The 26,500-nt window shown below is 38.9% G+C and overlaps 1 protein-coding gene across 1 annotated transcript in view; it reads left to right on the forward strand.

Annotated features, from left to right (window-relative positions):
* SCLT1 (sodium channel and clathrin linker 1) overlaps positions 1–26,500 on the forward strand; it is a 204,244-nt gene that overhangs the window by 712 nt on the left and 177,032 nt on the right. Inside the window, exons 2-3 of the mRNA XM_058666848.1 lie at positions 10,667–10,734; positions 26,223–26,281. Coding sequence (XP_058522831.1) covers positions 10,667–10,734; positions 26,223–26,281 — 127 coding nt within the window. The remainder of the gene's footprint in view (positions 1–10,666; positions 10,735–26,222; positions 26,282–26,500) is intronic.

Below are 26,500 nucleotides of genomic sequence, written 5' to 3' on the forward strand. Positions count from 1 at the left end.
CTTAGAACCGAATCCAAAGGCACAGCTCTGCTCTTTTGTTACAGAGATGTTTACTGAGCTCATTCCTGTTACGTGCCAGGCACTGCTGGAGCATAGCTAGTGCGGTGGGCCTGGGGCTTCTCTCCCCTGGGCTATTTTATCCTCCGAATATTTAATTTGAACAGGGAAATGGATACATTTCCTCAATCACACTTAAGTAATAGTAGCAGCAACTATCAGCCTGCCTTAGGTCCCTCAGTTGTCAGAATGATGAAATGAGCTGCAAGATATGTGAAGGATTTAAAATAGTACTGATGCATTGTGGCAAACAAATATTAATGCATAGCCTTATTATTGGGCCATGATCAAGAGAAATACCATTTAGACTGAAATATAAGTAGCAATGTCAATTTACTTCTCTCTATATAGTATTTTACTTATACATTATATATATATATAAAACCCTGCATGAGCATCCCAGACAAAACAGTGTTTGCAACACTGAGGCTGTTAGAAGAATCCTTTATTAGATACTTGCAGCAAGGTTGGCTAGAATGGAATGTGGAGATTTAGAGAAATGGTAAGTGAGTGGAAAGAAGCTAGAATGGTGCTGGATGGTGAAGGGTTTCATCTTGTTGGTGCAAAGGAGTTTGGCCCAGCGCACAGGTTACAGGAACCAGTGGAAGGAATTCAGTACGTGTGACATGATCAAATTGGGATTGGAAAGACTTGGTCTGGCTTCAAGAGGTGTATGTCTTGTAAGAGTAGTTAGGTAACTATTGTTGCCTGGGGTGGGGGGAGAGCTGAAAAGGGGAAGGAGGGCCCCAAGAAATTGGAGATGAAGAGGTTTGATAGAACAGGGTGGAAGGCAACCGGAGTTTTGGCTTGAGCTGAAAGGACAGGTAGAAAAGAGGTGCTAAGTTTCATTTCGGAATCATTGTTGATCAGTGCCCAACATTTCAGCCTGTGTTGAGTCGACCTGGGCTTAGAGTCAACGTTCTTCCTCTCTCCAAGTCTTTGGTCTCAGAAAGTTTCTTACCTTCTCTGTGCTTTTTTTTTTTTTTTTTTAATTTATTAAGTTAATATAAGAAGAGTCACCCTCAAAGTTACGAGGCTTACACGAGGCGATGCACATGAAACAACATGGTGTGTGGTACATGTTAAAGACACAGCATATAATTGACATGATAATGACACTTTAATAACAGCAGCATTAATTCTTAGGTTTGAGGAAGGACTATCCGCATCCTCAGAAGTACCTGGGCACCCTCAGTGGAATGGGACATGAATTCAGTGATACGGAGTTGGGCTAGGGTCAACAGTGAATGTGTGACTTGGGTTTATAGAATGATCGAGCCAGAATTCTCAGATCAAACTGAGGTCCAAACACCAGAGAACCAAGTAAGGGAGTTAAAGCACACTCACTCACTTCCTGACCAGTGAGTGGCAGTCAGTAGAGGTGACAAAGGCAGTCTGAAGCAGCAGGGGCAGAGCGAGCCAGCGCAAAGGCTTGAGATTAACTGTGCGTATTCAGGAAACTGGGGCATGCAAAGGTAGGGTTCACATGAAGAAAGGGGAGTGAGCGCTGGTTGCCTAGGACCCCCTCTCTTGTCCTCTAACTTGCACACCAGTTGAAAGTAGCTGGGTACTCCATCAGGTGAACCATCTAAACATTAGCTCAAAGAAAAATGGGTGGTTTGCCATTCTCTTCATCTCCCTCTGATTTCTCCAGTGACTTTTGCTCTCGATTGCCTCTATTCGCTTGTTCCGTTTGGATCTGTAGCCTGGTCAAAATCATTTGTTTTCCTCGCTCTCAGCTGGCAACTCCACATAACACCATCTCTGCTAATTACTGTTTCAGTTCTGTACGTATTTAACTCTAGGCAACTCCACACCAAGCTAGGCTTCTAGTATAGTAAACTTATAGGGCATTTGCAGTGCAGCATAGTGGACATAAGGAGATGATCCAACTATGATTTCACTAATTTCACATTCTACTGCCTTGCAGGGGTTTTGTAGGTTCACACTTCTCAGGGACTATACTCCTCAGACGAAGATTATTAACCACATAGTGATTCAGTTCCAAATTATTACAATCCGATTGGTCAGTTAGGTTGGAATTGGACTTTTGAGGGCCATCTTTATCTTTGTCTGCTCGCCACAGTGGAGAGCCACAGCGGTGCTTGGAGTTCTGTGATGCTGAAAGCCACTGTCGGGTTTGGAGATGGAGGCTTCAGCACTTCAAAGTCTGTTGCAGCCTAAGCCTTTGGTATGCGGAGAAGTGGTCGACACGTCAACCGAAGATGTTCTCAGGAGAAGCAGCTGGCAGCGCGTCTCTGCAGCTGGTAGCGCGACTCTGACGCGGCTTATGCCATACTAGTGGCAAAGTCTTGAGCTCATATGTGTTTTGATGCCTTGTGTTTCACCTGTGGGAGGTCCAGTAAGGTTGGAACTCAAGAAGAGTTTGAGTTCTCAGGTATGGAATCTGATGTGACATCACGAAGGGTGAGAGGGATACACAGCAAAACAAGAACATCATGTAGCAGAAGAGGGATGTGCTTGGCATGCTATCAGAGCTCACACAGCTCCGAGGAAGATCTTGTAGTCCTTAGGGACCTGTTCAAAAAGGACTTGTATGTCCTTGTGTTTAAGAAAAGTTTTTTGTTGTTGTTGTTTCTCTCTTTGGAAGGTGGAGTTAAGAGTTAGAGATCTTCCGTGTACTCATTCACTCCTTGGATGCCCACAACAGCCAGGCCTGGGCCAGGCTCAACCCTACATTCAAGTCGCCCATGTGGGTGGCAGAAACCCAAGTACTTGGGCATTCATCTACTGCTTTCATAGACACGTTAAGAGGAAGTTGGATTGACTAAGACTCAAACTGTTGTTTAAAGTGGTTGCTTGGGGCTGGTGCCATGGCTAAACAGGCTAATCCTTCACTTTCAAGAGCTGACATCCCATATGGGCTCATTTGTGTCCCAGCTGCTCCAGTTCCAAGCAAATTCCCTGTTTATGGCTTGGCAAAACAGCGGAGGATGGCCCAAGTCCTTGGAACCCTACACCCATGCTGGAGACCCAGAAAAAAGTTCTTGGTAGCTGGTTTCCGATCAGCTGAGCTCCAGCCATTGGAGCCATTGGGGAATGAAACAGCCAATAAAGATCTTTCCTTCTCTTTCTCTCCATAAATTTGTCTTTCCAAAAAAATTTACCTTTTCGGTAAAAATAAATGGATCTTTAAGAAGTGGTGGCTTAACTTGCATAAGCCCCAGAATTCACTTTTATGAAGAGGGTTATACTAGTAGTCATGAATTTTTCTTTTCATTCTGCTAGTAATGTCTTTTATGGAGCAGATATTTTTAATTTTGGTCAAGTTAGTTTGTTCTTTTGTAAATATTGATTTGGTGTCGAAGGAATCCCTACCTCATCTAAGTCTGCAAAATGCTTGATGTTTTTTTGAAGATGCTTTATGATTTTAGGTTTTGCATTTTAGTCTATGATTATGGAGTTAAGTTTTGAGCAAGGTCTGAGGTAGGAGATTAAGTTCACTTTTTTTTTGCATATATATGCCCAGTTAGAAAGATTATTCTTTTTACTGTGGATGGCACCTATTCTTTTGTTAAAAATTAGTTGTCCATATATTTAAACCTATTTCTGAACTCTGTTCTGTTGATCCGTTGATCTTACCTGGGTAGCAATCTTAAAAGCAAACAAAGTTAGCTTCTTAAATGGTTTTTTTTTTTTCAGAGTTGTCATGCTGTCTTTGCCCCTTTGTGTTTCCACATGAATTTGAGAATCAGCTTATGAATTTCTATAAGAAATGAAGCTGGAGTTTTGATAATGTTTTATTGAATTCATTAATCAATTTATGCAGGAGTCAAATTCTAATGTCATTCAATACTTTGAGCAATGAAAAGCTGTACCTCTCTATTAATATTTTCTTTTAACTCTCTCAATAAAGTTTATAGTTTTAATACATGTGTTCTTCACATCTCTTATTGGATTTTTTTCTGTGTTTTGAAGTTTTTTACAACATTGTAAATGGTGTTATTTTTACCTTGATTTCAGGTTTTTAAATGTTAGTATGTATAAATACATACATACACTCACATATTGTATCCTAACCTTTCACCAGACTGATTTGTTAGATTTAGTACGATTTTTTTAATATTCATTTATTCATTAATTACATTGTATTACATGACACAATTTCTTAGGTACTGGGATTCTCCCCCCTTCACCCCAAACCCTTCCCCCATGGTGAATTCCTTCACCTTGATGCATAACCACAGCTCAAGTTCTGTTGAGATTCCCTAATTAAAAGCTCACACCATACAGAGTCCAGCATCCCACTTGTCCAGTTCGAGATCAACGGCCTCTTAGGGAGGCCCTCTCAGGTTTTAACACAAATAATCTTGTCCTTCTTGCCCACTTTTGGCATCTTTTGTTCCTTTTTTTTCTTATTGTTGTTTCCTTTTCTTGCTTTATTGCACTAGCTAGAATTTCTAGTACATGGTTGAACAGAAGTGATAAGTAGAGCCATTCTTGTTTTCTTTGTTTGTAGAAGTATGCATCCTTCAGGATTAAGTATGCTACTGGCTACAGGTTTTTCAGAGCATCTATGAGGACTTTTCTTTCTGGTTATGCTTTCTTAAAAAGTTTTGTCAGAATGCATGTTGATTTTGTCAAATATTTCTTAGTTTATTGAGATGATAGATGCTGTCGTTTTGCTGGTAGGGTGAATTACATTGATTAATTTCCAAATGTTAAGTGCTTCTTTCTTTTCTGAGTGAAACTCTACTTGGTCTTGATACAAAATCTTTTGTATGTGTTGTTGAATTTGGTTCTATATAAGTTTGTTTACGTTTTTATGTATATGTTCATAAAGCTTTTTCCTACTACTTCTAATGTCTTTGTTGTTGTTGTTTTAGATAATTTTGGCTTTGTAGAATTAAATGGAAAATATTCTGACCTTTCTGTTTTTTTCTGAGTTTTTCTGGGATTATTATTTTTCTTCCTTAAATGTTTGGTTAAATTTACCAGTAAAGCCAACAAGACCTTATGTTTCTTTGTTGGAAAGATTCAAAATTATATTTGCAGTTTCTTTAAAGGAAAAAAAAACTCTTCAGTGATCTGTTGTATGTCAGAAGTGACCTCTGGGATCCTCAGATGTTTGCATAGTGACCTCTGGGATCCTCAGATGTTCTATGCAAAGATTTTTCTCCTATATCTGGATCTGCCAGTTCAGTTCATGTGGTCTACAGCAACTCTCAGTTCTGTCTTCTTAATTCCTGTGGTCTCTTCCCGCACTTCTTTTCCCATACACCCATGGTCTGGAAAATCTCTTCACTTCCTAAGCTGGGACAATCATAAGGCTCACCTTGTTTAGCTCGCATCTGGTATTTCATCCTCTGTTGTCCGGTACACATTAGTTTACTTGATTGTGTCTACAAGGTAGCACTTACTATTTCTTGGAAAGAAGTACAAGTCCTGTTCAGGTTGCCTGACTTTTTATATCTTGAACTCAAGTGTCCTACCCCTACTCTCACTGTTCTTTAACCCAATTGAGACTTTTGTTCTTTGAACATTTTTTTTTTTCTTCTTCCATGTCTTTAACTCTTTCCTGGTTTATTTTTACGACTTTTTTTTTTTTTTTTGAAGACTTATTCAGTTTATTTGAAAGGCAGAGTTACACAGAGAAAGGGAGAGACAAAGATCTTCCATGTGTTGATTCACTCCTCAGATGACCACAACAGCTAGGACTGGGCCAGGCCTAGGCCAGGAGCCAGGAGCTTCATTTGGTTCTCTCATTTGAGTGCAGGAGCCCAGTGGCTTGGGCCATCTTCAGCTGCATTTTCAGGTGTGTTAACAGGGTGCCTTTATAGGAAGTGGAGTGCTGGGACTTGAAGTAGTACCCCTGTGGGATGCCAGTACTTCAGGAGGAGGCTCAGCCTACCATCCCATGGCACCAGCAGCTGTTTTTACTACTTTGTTACATACATACATTGTTTGTCTGCCTTTCAAATGATAAAAAATTCTTTGTATATTATAAATATAAACCCTTTATTAATTATATGTATTGGAGGTGTCTTCTCCCTAGTTATGGTTTGCAATCTTATTTTCTTAATGCTCTCTTGATCAACAGAACTTCTGAATTTTACTGTGGCTCAGTTTGTTAGTCTTTCTTTTCTGATTAGTGCTTTCTTTGCAGTGATTAAAAATATTACTCTCCTGTAAGATTATGAATATGTTCTCTTTTTGCTCTTCCTGAAGTCACTGTTTTGGCCCTCACACGTGTATCTCCAGTTCCTCCTGAATTCTCGTTTGTGAATGATGTTCCCTTTTACTCCCTATAAGGATATCCGTTTGACCCAGACACTGAACAAAAAGATTGTCTTTGTGAGAACTCCTTCTCCCCTCCCACCCCTTTTGAGGCTTTGGATTTACCATTAATCAACATCCAAAGCTCATATACGTGCACATGTGTGTTTTTCTAGATTCTGAATTCTGCTTTGCTGGTCATTTCTGTTGATTCTTTTACTGCTATGGTGCTGTTTAAATTGTTATAGCCTCATGTTACATTTTGCTTTCAGATAAGGTAAATCCTCTCCCAGTTCTCTTTTTTTCAAAAAAATGTCTTTCTCGTTGCATTTTCATGTATTTTTTGGAGTCAGCTTTTCAGTTTCCACAATATCCTCTTTTTTGTATTGATTTGGTTTGTGCTGAAGTGTGAGATCAATTTGGGAAAAATTAACAACTTTAGAATTTTGGTTTATTCCAACCTTGGATATCCCTATTCACTTATTTCAGTCTTAATTTCTCTTCTGACTGTTTCATAGTTTTCTGTATAAGAATCCTTTAGTAGATTTCATTCTAGGCACTGATATTTTTGATGGTACTATAAATAGCTCTTTTATTGTTTTATAACTTTATGTTATCAGGATATAGAAATATAATTCATTCTTGTCTATTGCTAAACTTCATTATTGATTTTTTAAAAATTTATTTATTTTTATTGGAAAGATACACAGAGAGATACACTGAGAGAAGGAGAGACAGAGAAAAAGATCCTCCATCCACTGGCTTACCCCCCAAGTGCCCGCAACGGTCAGAGCTGATCCAATCCCAAGTCAGGAGCCCTGAGCCTCTTCTGGGTCTCCCACGCAGGTACAGGGTCCCAAGGCTTTGGGCTGTTCTCTACTGCTTTCTCGGGTCACAAGTAGGGAGCTGGATGGGAAGTAGAGTATCCAGGATTCGAATCTGTAACCATATGGGATCCCTGCGAATGCAAGGTGAGGACCTTAGCCTCTGGGGTACCATGCTGGGCCCTTCAATATTGATTTTTTTTTTTTTAAAGATTTATTCAGTTTATTACAAAGTCAGATATACAGAGAGGAGGAGAGACAGAAAGGAAGATCTTCCGTCCGATGATTCACTCCCCAAGTGAGCCGCAACGGGCCGGTACACGCTGATCCGAAGCCGGGAACCAGGAACCTCTTCCAGGTCTCCCACGCGGGTGCAGGGTCCCAAAGCTCTGGGCCGTCCTCGACTGCTTTCCCAGGCCACAAGCAGGGAGCTGGATGGAAGTGGAGCTTCCGGGATTAGAACTGGCGCCCATATGGGATCCCGGCGCATTCGGGGCGAGGACTTTAGCAGCTAGGCCACGCCGCCGGGCCCTTCAATATTGATTTTTAAGGATTTATCTTACCCGAGCGGGGAGGAGATCGCCACCATGGCCGAGCACTTCCGAGAAGTGACACGCTACCTTGTTTGTTCAGAATACATGCAGAACCCTGTGCACCTGAAGTGCTGCTATGCCTGCTGCAGGTGCTGCGTGAACACTCTGCAGAGGGAGCCTGGCGGGGACGGGATCCTGTGCCCCAACTGCTCTGAGGTCTCCCGGCTGGAGGACATCAAGACAGCTTTCCAGCTGGGGGCACTGGTGGAAGCCGTCCAGGCAAAGGATCCCTACCTGAAGGAGGCTCTAGAGATGGACCAGAACATCCTGAGGTTCCAAGTGGACATGATCTTAGATGTGGACACAGCCAACAATTACCTGTTCATTTCTGAGGACCTGAGGAGTATGAGCTATGTGTCTTCCACTCAGAAACAGGGGAAGTGTGCTGAGAAGTTCGACTCCTCCTACGTGTTGGGCTACCCACTCTTCACCTCCGGCCGCCATTACTGGGAGGTGGACGTGGGCAGCTGTCAGGAGTGGGACTTGGGCAGCTGCAGGGACTCTGTGAATCGGAAAGGGTCCGTGACACTGAGCTTGGAGTGCGACTCCTGGACTGTGGGCCTGAGAGATAAGGACAGGTTCACCGTGCCCCCCCCCAACCCCCCCGCATCTTGCTCTAGGTGGAGCCACAGCTACAGTGGATGAGCATCTTCCTGGCCAAGGAGTTGAAGAGTGTCTCCTTCTACAACACCGTAGACGGAGTCCACACCTTCAGGTTCACTGTGGTCCCCGCAGACAGCCCACTGCGGCCATTTTTCTCTACTGGGAGAGCACCAGACAGCCAGCAGGGCTTTCTGAGCCTGCCTGCTGTGGCGGCTGGGGGACACTCTGTCCGCCCCCAGCCCCTCCAGGTCAGGACGAGTCAACCTCTCCAGAAGAGCCCCCCCAGGAAACGGAAACGGTGAACCAGCAGACTGAAGATCTTTCTGTAAATCTGCCATTACAATAAAAATAAAACATTTTAAGTGCAAAAATGAAAAAAAAAGTAGTTTGGGTTAACTAATTACATGTTTATTTAAGACTATGAAACATGGCCATTTTTCCTTCCTTTTCAGCTTTTACATTTTTATTTGCCGTGCTGCATTACCTTAGACCTCCAGCTGTGTTGGGCAGTTTATCATTGTGCTATTCTCAATTTCCCTTAAATGTCATGTTGGGCGCATGATTTCTTTTGCTGACACTTGTTATCAAATTAAGGAAGCTCCTTTGTAGTTCTGTTTTGCTAAATATTTCTCATTAAGTATATCCATATTTTAAAATAATTTTTGAGGTGAACATGCTTTTTATCCTCTTGGTGTGAATATGTATTTATTTTATTAGTTTATTTTTATTATTTCGCTTATTTTTCTTTGGTTATGTTACTGTTGGTTTTTTTTTTTTCAAAATTTTTGGATGGGATTTATAGTTTTGTCCTTTTCTGGTATGTGCAATTAACACCATAAATTTCTCTTTAAAGACTTTGAAATAGCTTATTTTCATTATTGCTTGTTTAAAATACATGGATACTTTAAACGCTTTGTGGAAGAATTGAATTATAAGTTTATTTTGGTACAAAAATTGTGACATTCATGAGTAATTTTTTCATAGTAGACATTTTCTATGAGCTTTTTGAAGCCCCCATAGAAAGATTTATTCATTTTATTACAAAGTCAGATATACAGAGGAGGAGAGACAGAGAGGAAGATCTTCCGTCCGATGATTCACTCCCCAAGTGAGCCGCAACGGGCCGGTGCGCGCCGATCCGAAGCCGGGAACCAGGAACCTCCTCCAGGTCTCCCACGCGAGTGCAGTGTCCCAATGCATTGGGCCGTCCTCAACTGCTTTCCCAGGCCACAAGCAGGGAGCTGGATGGGAAGTGGAGTTGCTGGGATTAGAACCGGCGCCCATATGGGATCCCGGGGCTTTCAAGGCGAGGACTTTAGCCGCTAGGCCACGCCGCCGGGCCCAACAGTGATTTCTTAAATAGCAAAGTTGTTGGATGTTTTCCTTTTATTTCTTGATTCTTGTTTCTAGCTGAAATGTGCTACATTCAGATAACAGTTTTTTTTAAGCTTAAATCTTTTAAAAGTTGTTCAGACTCTATTGCCAACAAGTAACCAATTTTAAATATTCCAAATGATCTTGGACAGTGTAATTTTCTGTTGTTTTCCAGTTGTGTTGTCCTATGTATGTGTGTCTCCTGAAGTGACATCTACTTTGTTCCAGACCTTCCTTTTCATTGTCTCCAGCACACTCCTGTTTAATTTGGAGTCTTTGTTTTGTGGTTTCTCCACATGATAGAGGCTTGTCCTGTAAGAGTTATTTTTAAGAATTCTGAGGAATACAGTTACACTTTATCTTCCAACTCTTCTTCTATTAGTAGGAATTTGAAAAGTATGTGTATGCATGTGTGTGTGTGTGTTTACTTTACAACTTTTTACTTCTGCTAACCTGAAGGATAACTTAGAGAGTATGGTAATTCAAGTTTATGAAATTAGAAAATTAATTATTTTTAGCTGTTGTTATTCCCAGTGACATGATTTAGGTGCATAAATGTGCCTCTTTTTAAGAGCCAAAATGATGTGTTGAGGTTGATGATTCATTTTATTTTGAAAAGCAATGGAAAATGCTGTTTTATATTAAATACATCAAATAATAGCCACTATATATTCTTTCTTATATTAAACTTATTTATTATTTTGTGATACAGTTCTATAAGCTCTGGGATTTCCCTGCATCCCCCCCTCCATCCACACTCCCCATCCCTTCTGATTTCCCCTATATCATTATACTAGTATAGTCTTTCATAATCAGTCATAAGTCCATCATTCTGCTATGAGGTGTATCCTGACATTATAGGCATGGACAATGGCAGAGTCTAGCATCCTATTGTCAAGATATATTTAACAATTTCATTGGGAGTCTGTCTTCCACTATATCTGATTTTTAAAACTTAAATTGATTTTTCTGTTACAGATCAAAGACTAAATGAAGTACTTAGGCGGTATCAAATGGAAAATTTTTCCAAATATTCATCTGTACAGGTATGTAAATAAATTAAGGTCTAACAAACAAGGTTCTACTTTTGATTTTTCATTCCTTGCCTGTCATTTTTTTTTAACATATTGTCGGTAGATTTTTAGCAAAAACAGGTAACTTATTGTTTGACCTAGTTCATAGAATATTAGAAAAAGGAGTAGTGAATCCTTAATTAGTAATGACTTATTAGGCATTAAGGCAAGAACCCATGCAGGAGACCTAAGTGAAGTTTTTGCCCTTTGCTTTGGCATTGTCTAGCTCTGGCTGTTGTTGACATCTGGGGAGTGATGAGTACATGAAAGATTCCTTTCTCTTTCTGTTTTTCCTTCTCTTTCTATCACTCTGACTTTCCAACAGGCAATTGTCGCCACCTCCCAGCAGCGGCGACACTAAAACAACTAGGCATACTCTTGACGGTCCGGGAAAAGCCGGAACCGCAACCAGACCCCTCACTGCTAAAAGCAGCCGCGTTTAAAACCTCTCCGCTGCTCCTGTCCCCATTGGTCTAAGCTTTCCTCCCCACTTCTCTCCGGCACCCTTCCTCCCGTATTTCTTCCCGTACTTTCTGCTCCATTTCTCCGTTCTTGTCCCCGTCTGTCCGTACTGCTTTTGCTGCTTCTGTCTGTCTCTTTGCCGCTTTTCCTCCCCGTACGCCTTAACCTTTCCACCCGAAGATCTAAACCTTTCTTTCCCGCTCTGCTGCCCGTTCTTCTCGTTTTATCCATCGTTCTTTCCCCAATCTTTCTCCTCACCACACCCCAGTCTTTCTCGTCGTTGTTGTCCATCTGTCCATCTGTCTGTCCGTCCGTCCGTCCCATCCTCCGTCGTCCACGCCTAGCTTTTACCGGCTGCTTTTATGTAGTTCTCCACCAATCACTTCTCCCCGTGGGTCTACTTGGCGCTATATGATAGGCCAGTAATCACAGCGAGGGCATTAGCCTATCCCTGTGACTTCCTGTTTACTTGCTGGTGAGACCGACCGCCTCCTGGCCCTGGGCCAGCCGCCATCTTGCAACGGCCCCTAGCAATCCCGGAGCGGCTTCAGCACCCCCGCTTCCCACAGGTAATAGAACAGATCTTTAAAAAACACGAGTGATGGCTTTTTTTTTAAAAAAATGGTTTTTAAAAAATCTTTTTTGAGAGAAAGACAGAGAGAGACAGAGAGAGACAGACAGGCAGACAGAGAAAGATCTTGTATTCACTGGTTCGTTCCTGAGATGACCACAATGGCCAGCCAGGAGTTTTTCTGGGTCTCCCACACAGGTGCAGAGTTCCAAGGTCATGGGCCATTCTCCACTGTCTTCCCAGACCATAAGCAGAGAGCTTGATGGGAAGAGGAGCAGCCAGAACGTGAACCCACACCCATATGGGATGCTGGCACCACAGGGTGGAGGATTAGCGTACAGAACCATTACACCAATTCACATATTTTTTTTCTTTAAAAAAATTTTTAAGTAATTAGTTTGAAATGCAGACACACACACACACACACGGTGGGAGGGAAGAAAAGAGAGAGAGAGCCAGTGAGCCCTCCTGTCCTCTGGGTCACTCCCTGAATACTTAAATTGGCCAAGGCTGGGACTAACCAAAGCTGGAAGCTGGGAACTCAGTCCATGTCTCCCGCGTGAATGGCAGGGACCCAACTAGTCCCGTCATCCCCTGCTGCCTCCCAGGGTCTGCATTCACAGATTGCTGGGCTCAGGAGGTAAACCAGGACGAACCCAGGCGCGCTGGGGTAGGAGGCATGCAAACCCCCTGGTTTGTAATCACTAGACAAATCACCTATTATTCGTCTTATTTGTATACATTCATAGCTAGCATTTGTAACCATTGACATGGTAGGAGATTTTTCATAATCTGACATCCTCTAAGTTTTCCTCAAAATCTTTATTTAATTCTTTTTTGGCTTGTTGTTTTTGTTTACTTCTATTCAATATACTGGCTATGAGGATATTAAGACTCCAGAGGATTCAAAGCGTGGTACTGCAGTGTATGTTCTGGATTTTATGATTAACTGGATTGTGAAAGATAGCTTTACCAGCTAGCATAGTGACTCCAGACAGCCCTACATTATTCACTGTGATTATGATGAATTCAAGCCTGAGGGTAGTGGACCAAATAGAGACAACTTGTGCTATTTGATAGTATATTCTTCAAAAAAATTTAACTCCTGCTTCTGAAAGTACACCACCTTCTGTATATGTTTGCTTGTAGTCAGTCAGATCCTGAGTCATGTTATCAGCAGTGATGCTGTGTTATGGCTTCGGATTCTTCCAGGGCCCTCCGTGTTACCAGGATGCTTTGCTGTTTCAGGACTCCCACGTCCCTTGGACTTGCTTTTCAGTGCATTGTTTGCAGTACTGCGAGGGAGGGTGGCACCGCAGTGTGAGAGGGGGATTCGTCTGCTGTCCAGCAATCATGCCCATATCGTCGGCCATGTGTAATGCACTCCTTGGGAATTCTGTGGCCCAGAATCATTGTTTTGGTTTCTGAAATAAACATTCAGGAGGGTTTTGTTAAGAGCTGTGATGTAGGGGGCAGTTTTTTTGTAAGGGAAATAGGAGCAAACCGTAGTCCAGGAGTATATGGGACTGCCCTGGGAGCATGAGCTTCGGTCTCATCTCTGAACGTAATTGTGCTTCTAGTAAGAGAAATAATGGTTGCCCTTTTTACTCAGCTTTGTTAACCAGGTACCTAGAACTGTTTTTATCAGTAGATGCTCAATAGATATTTGCTGAATGAGTAAAACAGTCATGTCCTACCCCACCCGAGCTACTTACAAAATTTGAAGTCAAATATAGTGCAAATTGTAAGGATATGAAAAGTCATGATTGGCTTGGAAACACAAGTAGTTAATGCTTTTTAATTTTATTTTTACTATAAATATTTATTTTAATTTTTTAGATTTATGTATTTTCTTATTGGAAAGGCAGATTTTACAGATAAAAGGAGAGACAGAGACAAAGACCTTCCATCCACTGTTTCACTCTCGAAGTGACTGCAGTGGCTGGAGCTGAGCCAATCTGAAGCCAGGAGCCAGTAGCCTCATCCTGGTCTCCTATGTGGGCCATCCTCCACTGCTTTCTCAGGCCATAAGTAGGGAGCTGGATGGAAAGTGGAGCAGCCAGGACACAAACCTGTGCACATATGGGATCCTGGCAATTGCAAGGGGAGGATTTAGACTCTGTGCCATATTGCCGGGTCCTCATGATTAATATTTAAAGAAATGCTTCCCCTTCTCATTACTCTAGATACCATGAAATTGCCACAATTTTGTTTGAGTGGTCATGTTTTATGAAGCTTTTTTCTAATGTTAGAAAAACAAACCTGCAAGAGTTTGATATTTATTTCTTGAATATTTTAAGTTGGAACTTTAAACATAGTTGGGTACAGAAACTGTTTTATAAATAATTTTAAAAATTATTTAATGTCTTTAGTGTGTAAGCCTGTTTAGTGATTTTGCTTAAGAGTACATTTTGTGAACTCCCCAAGGAGACCATGGTGAAGAGTATTGTTCTTAGAAGAATGTTTTTTTTCCTTTTTGAGAATTGTACATAAATTCTGTAGACCTAAGCTGAGCCTTCAAATGTGGTAATACTTAAAGCTTCAAGTCATTGCAGTTTCATAATTCAGTCATCTTTTGGAAAACATCTGTTCCCTTCTTTATGAATATATGTAACTTTTGCAAGATATTTTAAACAAGATCTGTTTCTTGAATGGCCCTTTTGTGGTTATTTCAGGATTGAGTGGTTGGTCTGTGATTATTTGGTGTTTTCTATATTAGTAAAAGCTATTTCAAGTGGCATTACTCTGAGTGTAGTAGTAGCTATTAGATATCAAATATTCAAAGATTAACAAGGTATTGAATAAGGGTAGTGGAAAACTTCCATATTTTCCCAATTCTTTGTTACTGCTCTTCTTTGTGAAACTTATCTTTTTAATACCCAGTCTGATTGAATCTTTGCCACCAAAATTACACCTATGGACTGAGGGATGAGGTCAGTGTGTGAGTTCTCTTGGTGCCTGCTGAGGAGATGGGTTTTGTTGCTAAAAATAGGTTTATTTTCTTTTAAAGCTCTCCTAAGATTATTTTCCTCTGCTAGCTTGGGGATTCTCTTTCTAATCTTTGCCCTTTGTTTCAAATTTAAAGTTGAAAATGACAAGATAAATAGTCTTCTGGGGGAAAAAATGGATGTATATAAGCTGGGACAAATATAAAAGCATAGTGTCGAAAGCATATGAGTTTGTTACGTAGGGGGAAAAGCCAAAATTCAACTGTAGTCTTGTATTCAACACGTACTGATTTATTCATTTAGTGAGTTTTGTGTGCATAGCAGAGAGGGTTATAAATAAGATTTCCCTACAGTAAAGAGATGAGAATAATGAATTATAATTGCAGTATTTGGGGAAGGGAGTAGCCAGCGTCCTGAGGTGGAGAGATGGTGGAGGATGCAAAGACCTGTTTTTGTTTGAAAGAACAGAGAAAGTCTCTCTAGGGCAGTAACATTCAAGCTGGGGAAGAAAGTGAATGGACTAACAAAGGATGAACTAACAAAATGCTCCAGGGCAAGGGAGAGCTGATTTCTCCTGCAGTATTTGGAAGTGGGTCCCAACTGTAGTCAAAAGTTATCTCAGAGTTACACTGAAAGAAACAATGAGACTATTCCTGTTCCTTGCTAATGAGCAGCTATAAAACTCGAAGGTTAAGGTAGAATGATACTTTCTTTTTTATAATAAACTTTCATAACCTCTGGGATTTCCCTGACACCCTCCCCAAACACCCTCCTCCACTGATTTCCCCTATATTATTACGTAAGCAGTCGTAAGTCCATCGTTTCTGCTGTTTTAAGTGTGTCCTGACGTTGTGGGTATGGACAGTCCAGTAATCTATTGTCAAGATATATTTCACAACTTCATTGGGAGTCTATCTTTGATTTAGAAATAGAGATGTATACTGCATTAAGTTTTTATATTTCAATATGATATTCTATTACACAGTTACTGTACAGACCCTTAAATGAAAAGCCATAAAACAAAATCAACAAGAACGTTTAAAAATTTCAGCACCAAGAAGTTAAATAAATGCTACTGAATAGCCAGTATGTTGTTGAAGAAATTAAAAAGAAAATAAAAAACCTTCTTGGAGAAAATGATGCTACTGTATGACCTCTGAGTCAGTCAGTGAAAGATTTAATAAGGACAAAAAACTATTTCAATACTGCTTTTGCTGCATCTCATGGGTTTTGATATTTTTGCTTTTATTTTTATTCAAAATAGCACCATACATTTGTGCTGTTTGATGTGATTCCAATTACTGGGTTTTTGGACCAGCACTGTCCAGTATGGCTTTCTCAAGTCGTAAAGATGTGGTCTCATTCTGCACTGTCCAGAATGATCAGCACTAGGCATGGAGGGCTTTTGAGCACTTGGACTTAGGCTGTGGTAACTGTGGAAATGTAATTTAATTTTCACTTTAAATAGATGAAATTTAGATATTTTTGCTGTGGCTGTCATATAGCTAAGCATGCTTCTGAGCTGTCAATCTAATCCTAAAGTGCTATTTTGCATCATGCCACGTGGTGAAGAACTGATGATTTAACACTTTCAAAGCAGTCTGTAAGAGTATGGCGATTTCCCGTACCGGTCGTTGGCCTTCATTGATGAAAGATGAAAAATCAGTCTGTTTTTAAATGTGAATAAAAGACCTGCTGAAGTATACAAAAACATCTTCAAAATTGGTATTCTGTCTGTGGTTCATTTTCTGACAAAAAATAGAAAAGAGGCTGTTTTATATTGGATAGCCTGTTTGGAGTCAGAAACATCATTAGAAATTGTAATCAGAACACAATAATTGCTTTTGTTAGAGAAAAAAATAGCATCCAGAGAATTGCATTACTTGACTATAATCCAGCATTATTCACATTTCTTCAGTTATCACCATCACCATTCTTTCAGAAAATTATCCTAATATTATATAGATAAATAGAAGTGATTGTATAGTGTCCATTGAAATTAAAGACTGATAAAGCTGCAACTATTTAGCATAGTTTAAATTGTTTTAGAGAATATAAAATATTTATAAATGCTTTTATAATCAGTTTCAATCCTACTCCCAATATTATGTATCTTGGCTATTAGCTAGTGGTTTTCATCCAAAATTTCACTAGCAAGTAGGAAAAGGTTGTTAAACACGGTATGTGCTCAAGGATTTTTAAACTTTGATTTATTGTTTAGTCTCAGAATCTTACAACTTTTATAATCACTTTTGATGATTGAGTTATTTATTCCTAGAGTTCTGTTTTCTTACCAGCTATTTTTAGAAAAGTTCTTAAACCATATTTGCTTAATATTTCTTCAGCACTGCCCTTATGCAAAGAGTTATGCCTGATGCTTTAGTGATATGAAGATGAATAAAATAGAATGACCACATAGGAACTTCAAGACTAACAATGTCTAAACAGGATAAATATTAAATAATTAGGTAAATGACATATCATTTGTGTCATAAAATTATTAAGAACAAAAAGTCTATTGAGGATGTCACAAGATATTTAGAGAGATTGGGAAAGGTTTCTGAAGGATCTAGTACATTGGTGTGTACTAAATGGGAGGTAGAGTTTTAGAGCAATGTGCCTGGGGACTAGAATTGGAGCATTGGCATGATAAGAACTGAAGGGAGATGACAAAATGGGAATTGTATTTAGGAAATAAAACATTCTTCAGTTTATGTAATTATGCTCGGCATGTATGAGAGAAGTAATAGAAAATACTATTAGGAAGGACAACTTGTGGAGAGCTATGAATGGTTAAGTTGAAAAGTTTGGATTTAATTGGATAAGAATTGTAAAAGCAGCAAATATTTTTTATGAGAATGACTTTCTTGGGCCTAGTGCGGTAGCTAGAGGCTAAAGTCCTCACCCTGCATGCACTGAGATGCAATGGGGGCACCAGTTCTAATCCCTGCAGCCCCACTTCCCATCCAGCTCCCTGCTTGTGGCCTGGGAAAGCAGTCAAGGATGGCCCAAAGCCTTGAGACCCTGCACCCATGTGGGAGACCCGGAAAAGGCTCTTGGCTCTGGCTTTGGATGAGCGTAGCTCTAGCCGTTGCAGTCACTTGGGGAATTAATCACAGGACAGAAGCTCTTCCTCTCAATCTCTTCTCCTCTCTGCATATCTGACTTTCCAATTTAAAAATTAAAAAATGAATCTTTAAAACAAAACAATGACTTTCTGAATAGTAAGAAATTCACTCATGTATCTTTTATCCGTCCCTGACTTATCTATTATTAGTGAGGCATTGTGTTAGACTCTGATGGTATACAGGACACATATGGTATAATCTATAAAAAAATTAGAAGTGTGAAAGATCATCTAGGGAACTCTTAAAGTCACTGGATAGAAGGTTAATGAGTGCTCGTATTACTGTTTTGTAAAATGCTATCTCTCCATGTACAGATTATTTTTATAAGACTTGGATTAAAAACTTTATAACTAGTATTTTAAAGATTTGAACTGCTTAGTTACTCCAAGAAGCTTTTTCGCAACTTTTGAACAACTGGAAATTAAAACATTACTTCTTTTTACCAAGCCTGTAAAAATACAATAACTGGTTTTTAGTGGTTTAGGATAAATTTCTTCCTGAAATTACACAGGCTATTGGATGCATTTATTCTTTAACCAAATATTATATTTTATTTTTAATATGTTTTTATTTTGAATTTTGAATTATGTGGTACAATTTTGTATAGGTTGGGATTCCTCCCCAAACTGCCACCCCCCGACAGATTTTCCCCATTTTACTGCAATGGTATAGTCCTTCATAAGGAATCATAATTCTATCAGTCTCTTATTTAAGTGTACCCCGACATTGTTGGTACAGACAGTGTCAGACAGTCCAGCATCCCGTTGTCTACACATGTCCAACAGATTCATTGGGAATCCATCTTTCATCTGGAAGCAGGGATGCATGTTCCATTACACCCCCACATCTGTATGATAGATCCCAGTATTCCATCACTATATATTTCCATAGTTTAAAAGCCATGAAACAAGGTCAACAATTGGTATTAATTAGAACAATCACAACAACAACAATATCAACATCAATAACAAATTACAGTACAATGAAAAACTTGCCACTGAGTAACCAACACATAGATGACAAAAAGAAAACACAAAAGTCTCTTGGGAAAACTGATGCCGCCGTGTAATCCATGAGCCAGTGATGAATTCGACAAGAGAAAATAAATAATTTGGAATAAACAGAACTGAAATAAAAACAATCAAAACACATGGGATACAGCCAAAGAAACGAACAAAAACCAGTATGGATCGGATTATTGAAGTTACGCTTTCCATGCTGGTTTCCTTGTATAAGAGAGAATATATGGTATTTGTTCTTTTGTGATTGACTCATTTCACTGACCATAATGGTCTCTAGTTGGGACCCCTGGTCATAAGTAGTATAATTTCATTCTTCTTAATAGCTGAATAATATTCCATGGAGTAGATGTACCAGTTTCTTTAACCACTCTTCCTTGTACGCACATCTGGATTGTTTCCATGCTTTGCTATTGTAGATTGTGCTGCTGCAAATACAGGATTACAGATCCCCTCCTCATATGCAGGTTTCACTTCTGTTGGGTATATTCCTAGGGGCGGGATAGCTGGGTCATATGGCAGGTTTATTTGCAATTCTCCAAGCACTCTCCATTCTGATTTCCACAGTCTTTGTACTAGCCTACACTCCCACCAGCAGTGAAGGAGGGTGCCTTTCTCCCCACATCCACACCAGCAGGTGGTGTTAGTTGAGTTCTGAATGTAGGCCAACCTCACTTGAGTTAGGTGGTAACTCAGCATGGTTTTCATTTGTATCTCTCTTATGGCTATGGAGCCTGAGCATCTGAATCTATTCTTTTAAAAAATGTCTGTTCATTTCCTTTGCCCATTTTGTTACACATTTCTTTTTTTCCTGTACCTAGGTTTCTGAAGCTCTTTGTAAATCCTGGATATTAGTCCCCTATGACTTTTGTAGTATGCAAAAATTTTCTCCCATTTTGTTGGTTGCTTCTTCACTTTGTTAATTGTTTCCTTCACTGTACAGAAGCTTTTTAGTTTGATGTAGTCCCATTTGTTCATTTTGGCTTTGATTGCCTTTGCTTTTGTCATCTTTTCTATGAAGTCTTTCCCTGTTCCTGTATCTTGGAGTGTGCTTCCTATGTTTTCCTTTAATGGTTTGATGGATTCTGGGTGTAGATTTAGGTCCTTGATCTGTTTAGAGCTAATTTTCTTATAATGTGACAGGTGTGGGTCTGTCTTCTTAATTCTGCAAGCTGCTATCCAGTTGTCCCAACAGCATTTGTTGAATAGACCAGGTTTTTTCCCTGGATTGTTTTCAGTTTTCTTGTCAAAGATTAGTTGACTGTACATGTGTGGGTTCCCTTCTGGTGTTTCTATTCAGTTCCATTGATCTTGTTCTCTGTTTCTGTACCAGTACCAGACTGTTTTGATAACCATTGCTCTGTAGCATGTCTTCAGGTCTGGAATTGTGATTTCTCCGGCTTGATTTCTATTTTTCAGGATAGCTTTAGCTATTCGTGGTCTTTTGTGATTCCAAATGAACTTTTGTATCATCTTTTCTATTTCTGAGAAGAAAGTTGTTGGGATTATGATTGGTATTGTGTTGCTTTTGGTAATATGGTCATTTTGAGAATGTTGACCCTGCCAGTCCAGGAACATGGGAAGGTTTTCCATTTTTCAAAGACTTCTTCTATTTCCTTTAAAAATGTCTTGTAGTTTTCATCATAGAGGTCTTTCACATATTTAGTTAGCTTAATTTAAGATTCTTCTTCTCTATTTTAAAGGAAACTGTACTTAAATTTCTTTCTAATCCATGGAATTATTTGTGTACACTAGTGCCATCGATTTGTGTTCGTTAATTTTGTATCCTGCTGCTCTGCCAAAGTCTCTTATGAGTTCCAATAGTCTCTTGACTGAGTCTTTTGGTTCTCCTATGTAAAGAATCATGTCATCTGCAAATAGCAATAATGTCAATTCCTTATTTCCAATTTGTATTCCTTCAATTGCTTTTTCTCGCCTAATAGCTCCGGCAAGGACTTGCAATACTATATTGAAGAGTAGTGGTAATAGTGGACATCCCTGTCGAATTCCAGATTTTAGTGGGAAGGTTTCCAATCTTTCCCCATTTAGTATGATGCTGGCATTGGGCTTTTCATATGTTGCTTTGATTGTGTTGTAGAATGTTCCTTCTATGCCTATCTTGTTTAGGGTTTTTAGCATGAAATGGTGTTAGATTTTATCAGATGAATTCTCTGCATCTATTGAGACGATCATATGGTTTTTATTTTCCAATTTGTTGATGTGGTGTATCACATTTATTGATTTGCGGATGTTGAACCATCCCTGCATGCCTGGGATGAATCCCACCTGTTCCGGGTGAATGATCTGCCTGTTGTACTGTTGGATTCCGTTGGCTAATATTTTATTCAGGATCTTTGCATCTATGTTCACAAGGATATCAGTCTGTAGTTCTCTTTTTCTGTTGTTTCTCTAATTTGGCTTTGGTATTACGGTGATATTAACTTCACAGAAAGAGTTTGGAAGGATTGCCTCTCTTTCTATTGTTTGGAAAAGCTTGTGTAGGACTGGGGTAAGTTCCTTTTGAAACGTTTGGTAGAATTCAGCAGTGAAGCCATCTGGTCCTGGACTTTTGTTGTTTGGGAGGCCTTTTATTACTAATTCTATCTCAATGCATGTTATTGGGCTATTTAGATTGTTAATTGCTGCTTGATTCAATTTTGGTGGATTGTATGTGTCCAAAAATCTATCCATCTCTTCTAGGTCTTCTGATTTGTTTGCATATAGTTGTTTGTAGTAGTTCCTGATGATTCTTTGTATTCCTGAGGTATCTCTTGTTATATCTCCTTTCTCATCTCTGATGCTATTGATGTGTATTTTCTCCCTCTTTTTTTTGATTAGTTGGGCTAGTGGGGAGTCTATTTTGTTGATTTTGTCACAGAATGAGCTCTTTGATTCATTGATCTTATGTATAGTTCTCTTGGTCTCTATTTGGTTTATTTCCTCCCTTATTTTGATGATTTCTTTTTTCCTACTAATCTTTGGAATGCTTTGTTGTTGTTTTTGTAGTTCCTTCGGCTGTAAGGTTAGCTGATTTACTTCAAAGATTGTCTTTTCTAATCCTTATTATACTTCTGCTGGAAGCATAGGAACATGTCATTGAGACTTTGCAGTTTGCTAATCATTTTCATATTGATAATGCTCCTATTATATACCTTGGTTTAGCTAGTAATTTGGACATTTTTCCATATTTTAACAAAACGAAAATTTTAAATTAAAGACTTCTTAAGATCCTTTTGTTATGAGTTAGGCATGTATTTTTATATATATATATATATATATATACACACATATATATAATATTAAATTTTAAGACTTTTACATTTTGTAAGCCCATATCAAAATATAGATGATAATAAAATTAATATTTTTATGGCTAACACCCAATAGTATCATTTCTTGACTTTTACAAATTTACTTAATTTTGTTGGTTATTTCTTTGTCCTAAGAAAATAAATATTATAATAAAAATTTAATCTCCCTACCCTTTTCCTTAATTGTATGCTTCTGGTTCTCCCCAGTGGAAATCATTCTCTTGAATTATTATTGCACTTCTATTCATTTCTTAGTACCTTAAGTGTGTATGGTCATATCCGAATGGCAGTTTGTAAGAAATTGTAACTCTAAGAAGTAGTGCTACCATGCTGTGCTTATATTTCTGAAAAGTTTGTATTTTTTTTGCTCAATGTTATTTTTAATATTTGGCATGTATATCATCAGTTCATGTGCAACAGTGACAATCTGCTACATCCCTTTCTAATACTGTACCAAAATTTATTTATCCATCTCCCCATTGGAAAATTTACATTTTGTTCACTTACTTGTTTTTTGTAATGTCTTAACATTTAAACACATTCTCAAATGTATCTCCGGATACATCTGATGGCTTTTTAGGATATATACTTCAAAATGGAGTTATCTCATCTTAACATTTACTTGGAATTAATTTACTTGAGTATTCTCCAGATTGGTTGCTCTAACTTGTATTCTAATTCAGTATTTGAGAATACGCATTGGGAAGCATCCTTTCAAACCATTGGTGATATTAGATGTTTTGTTTTTGGTGTCAATTTTTAATTGGTTAAAAATAATGTTTCACATTTTAATGTGTTTTCCTACTTATTAAGTTATGTTTGTTTTTAATCTGTTATCCTTTTAGGTTTCACTTAATACCCATTGATGATTAATACATTGTAAACTTTCAAAGATTTCATTTTCATTAATCTTGGTTATTTAACTTTTAACACACATTTTTTACTTAATATATGTATATATATATATATATATATATATATATCAATGTTTATTCTATTATTAATTTCAGTATTATGTCCTAAGAACTCCTTCACTGACAGAAATCTGCTTTTCATTTTGAAGTCTTAATAATCTGGAATCTATTGATTGTGCATTTTGTGGTAATAGGTAAAATCATAGTGATTCTAGCATTTACAGCATAATTCATGCTGCTTCTGCTGATTAGATCAAGTTCCCATAGGTGCATAGATATATGGGTGCTCTGGTTTTTTCCATTAGTACTTTGTGATTCTACAGCAATGAAGTTTTAATCACTACAACTATACAGAAAACAAACCCTCATACAATTGTTAATTTAGAATCTCAGTTGAAATGCTTTAATATCCTGTGAGTCAAGCCCAAATGTAGTTTTCTGTTGTAAGATATTATTTCAGTCACCATTTTCTCTTTTGCACTCCATAGGTACAGTACATAGATGACAAGCATAGCTCCCTCATTTGCTTGCTCCCTCAGTGTCTCTCCCTCCCCTTTCTCCATCAGTTTTGTTTTGCAAAGACAGTTTTAATCCATTCTGTGTCACACAGTTAGTTTACCACCAGTTGTTATATTCAACAAGTAAAATGTCAGAAGATCACAGTTCCACAAGAGCATTAAAAAAAAAGGCGAAAAAATACATGCGTATCGTAAAATGAGCATTTCATTCCTATGCATTTTTTAGTATTCTATGAATTGCCACATATAAGCAAAAACATATTTCTTTTTTGAGACTGGCTCATTTCACTAAGCATAGCAGTTTCCAGTCCTATCCATTTTGTTGTGAAAGACAGGATTTTATTCTTCTTAATTACTGTGTATTTTCCCACAATATTTGTTTAGCTTGCTTTTCTTATCCATCATGCGCTTATGGACATTTAGCTGTTGTGAGTTGAGCCATGTTATATGCTGATTTCTTTTTTTTTTAAAGATTTATTTATTTTTATTACAAAGTCAGATATACAGAGAGAAGGAGAGACAGAGAGGAAGATCTTCCGTCCGATGATTCACTCCCCAAGTGAGCTGCAACGGGCCGGTGTTGCGCCGATCGGATGCCAGAAACCAGGAACCTCTTCCGGGTCTCCCACACGGGTGCAGGGTGTCAATGGTTTGGGCCGTCCTCGACTGCCCTCCCAGGCCACAAGCAGGGAGCTGGATGGGAAGTGGAGCTGCTGGGATTAGAACCGGCGCCCATATGGGATCCTGGGGCGTTCAAGGCGAGGACTTTAGCCGCTAGGCCACGCTGCTGGGCCAATATGCTGATTTCATTCCTTTTGCATAAATTCCTAGGAATGAGCTGGCGTAGATCTTGATCTTTTCTCAGGCTGAAAATATGTACTGTGGTCCTTTCTTAGAATGTTGGCCGTTAGAGTGGAGAGCTAAGACTTTCAGACAGCCTTGATATGAATCAGAGGTGAAATAACCAGTGTTCTACAGTGCTCTATGCTGTTGAGCTTGGTGCATCACGTGCATTTATTTTCAACTTGCTGTAAGGTTTTTGGGACATAACTATCAAAAGTCAAGCAGCTTGCATATAGTGTAGAATAGTTTTGAAATGTATAATCATTGGAGAAATTTAGAAAAAAGCTATTTGGTATCTCTGTTATTTCTTTCTGTTACAGATGAATCTACAAGCATTTCATAATAAATGTAGGCATTGGAAAGAACTTGTAGGATGCAGCTAGAGCAGTGCTTAAAGGAAGTGTCTAGTCTTAATTGTATGTATTTAAAAAGGAGAAAAAATAAGAAAAGTAGAGCATACTAAACCCAAAGAAGAAAACGAGCAGGTAGAATAAGTGAGATAAAAGTCAGTGTAAGATTGGGAAAACCAACAAAAAAAGTGGGTTGTTGGGGCAGGCGTTTGGTGCAGCAGCTGAGCTGCTGCTTGGGACATGGATCCCCAAGTCAGAATCCCTGGCTTGAATCCTGGCTCTGCTCCAGACTCCAGCTTCTTGTTCAAGTACCCCCTGGAAGCAGCCAGTGATGCCACAAGATCTTAGGTTTCAGCTACACATAAGGAAAACCCAAGTTGAATTCCATGTTTCTAATTGGGCTGGCCACCCTATTTTTTTTTTAACATTAAAAATTTTTTTTAAAGTGTGTAGAGAGGGAGGGAGTATAATAGATCTTTCTGGTTCATTCCCAAAATGAATGGGGTGGGCTGAATCCAGGAGCCAGGAGGTTTAGCTGGGTCTTATGGGGGTTATGGGGCCCAAGTTCTTGGCCCATCTTCTGCAGCTTTCTCAGGCACATTAGCAGGAAGTGGGATCAACAGTGGAGCACCCAGGACTTGAACCTATGGCCTGCAGGCAATAGCTTGACTTGTTATGCCACGGCACTAACCCCAAACCCCAACTTTTCTGGGATTCTAGGGAGTGAGTCTTGGATGAGTTCGTTCTCTCTCTGCCTTTCAAATAAAAGTGCCATTTTTCTGTTGATCATTTGCTAAGTTCTATGAAATTAAGTCATTTTCAAGGTAGATCAAAGAAAAACAGAGTTCTTGTATTTGAAAAAGCTACTAAATTTTGTTTTAATATTGATCTTCTGTCTGATGGCCTAGTATATCTTTTCAGTTCTAAAATTATTAGGTTATCTGCAAACTCAGTGGTCAGATTGCTGGAAATACTAATAGCATTGTATCTTGCTTTTCAGTCTTCAGATAATATCCATGACATACTACTGTTGACAAAAAGCTGTAGAAAAATGATGAAGTTTAACAGTGGCAGGGATGAGCTTGGTATCATTGTTGAATATAATGCATTATTTCTGCCGATTCATTGTGAGGAGTGGCCATAGGTGGCTTTCTGGTAGATGCTTTTGTCCAATGAATTTTTTTTTTATATTTTTTAATTTGCCTAGAGTTTTTATGCGTGCTGAAGTTACCAAATTTTAGAAACAGCTAAGATGATTCTTTTTCATTTTTCCTTTCCATTTAAGTTGCATCACTGGAACTTTTAAGGTTAAAGTTTTTAGAAACTTTAATTGTATTTAATTTGGAACCATCATTTTGATATGAGCAGCACTTTGAAATGCATATTTTCTATTGCAGAAAGCTGTCTTCAGAGGAGATGGAGAAGATATGTTAGAAAAGTCAGTCGTTGACCAAAGGTAAAGTATTGCCAGCAAAATGCAATTTTGTTAACTATGTTTGATTATCTTAAGGATGATTCTAGTTTTAGAAATGTTTATGTTCTGGTAAATTAGGCTTAAGTGATCTGTAATGAAACTCGTGAGTCAAGTATTAGGGAGTCTGTAAGGCTGGTTCTCAGCTGGGGGGCAATTTGCCCCTTTTCCCCCAGAAGATATTTGGCAGTATCTGGTACCATT

This window comes from Ochotona princeps, chromosome 7, assembly GCF_030435755.1.
Source record: "Ochotona princeps isolate mOchPri1 chromosome 7, mOchPri1.hap1, whole genome shotgun sequence".
NCBI lineage: Eukaryota > Metazoa > Chordata > Mammalia > Lagomorpha > Ochotonidae > Ochotona > Ochotona princeps.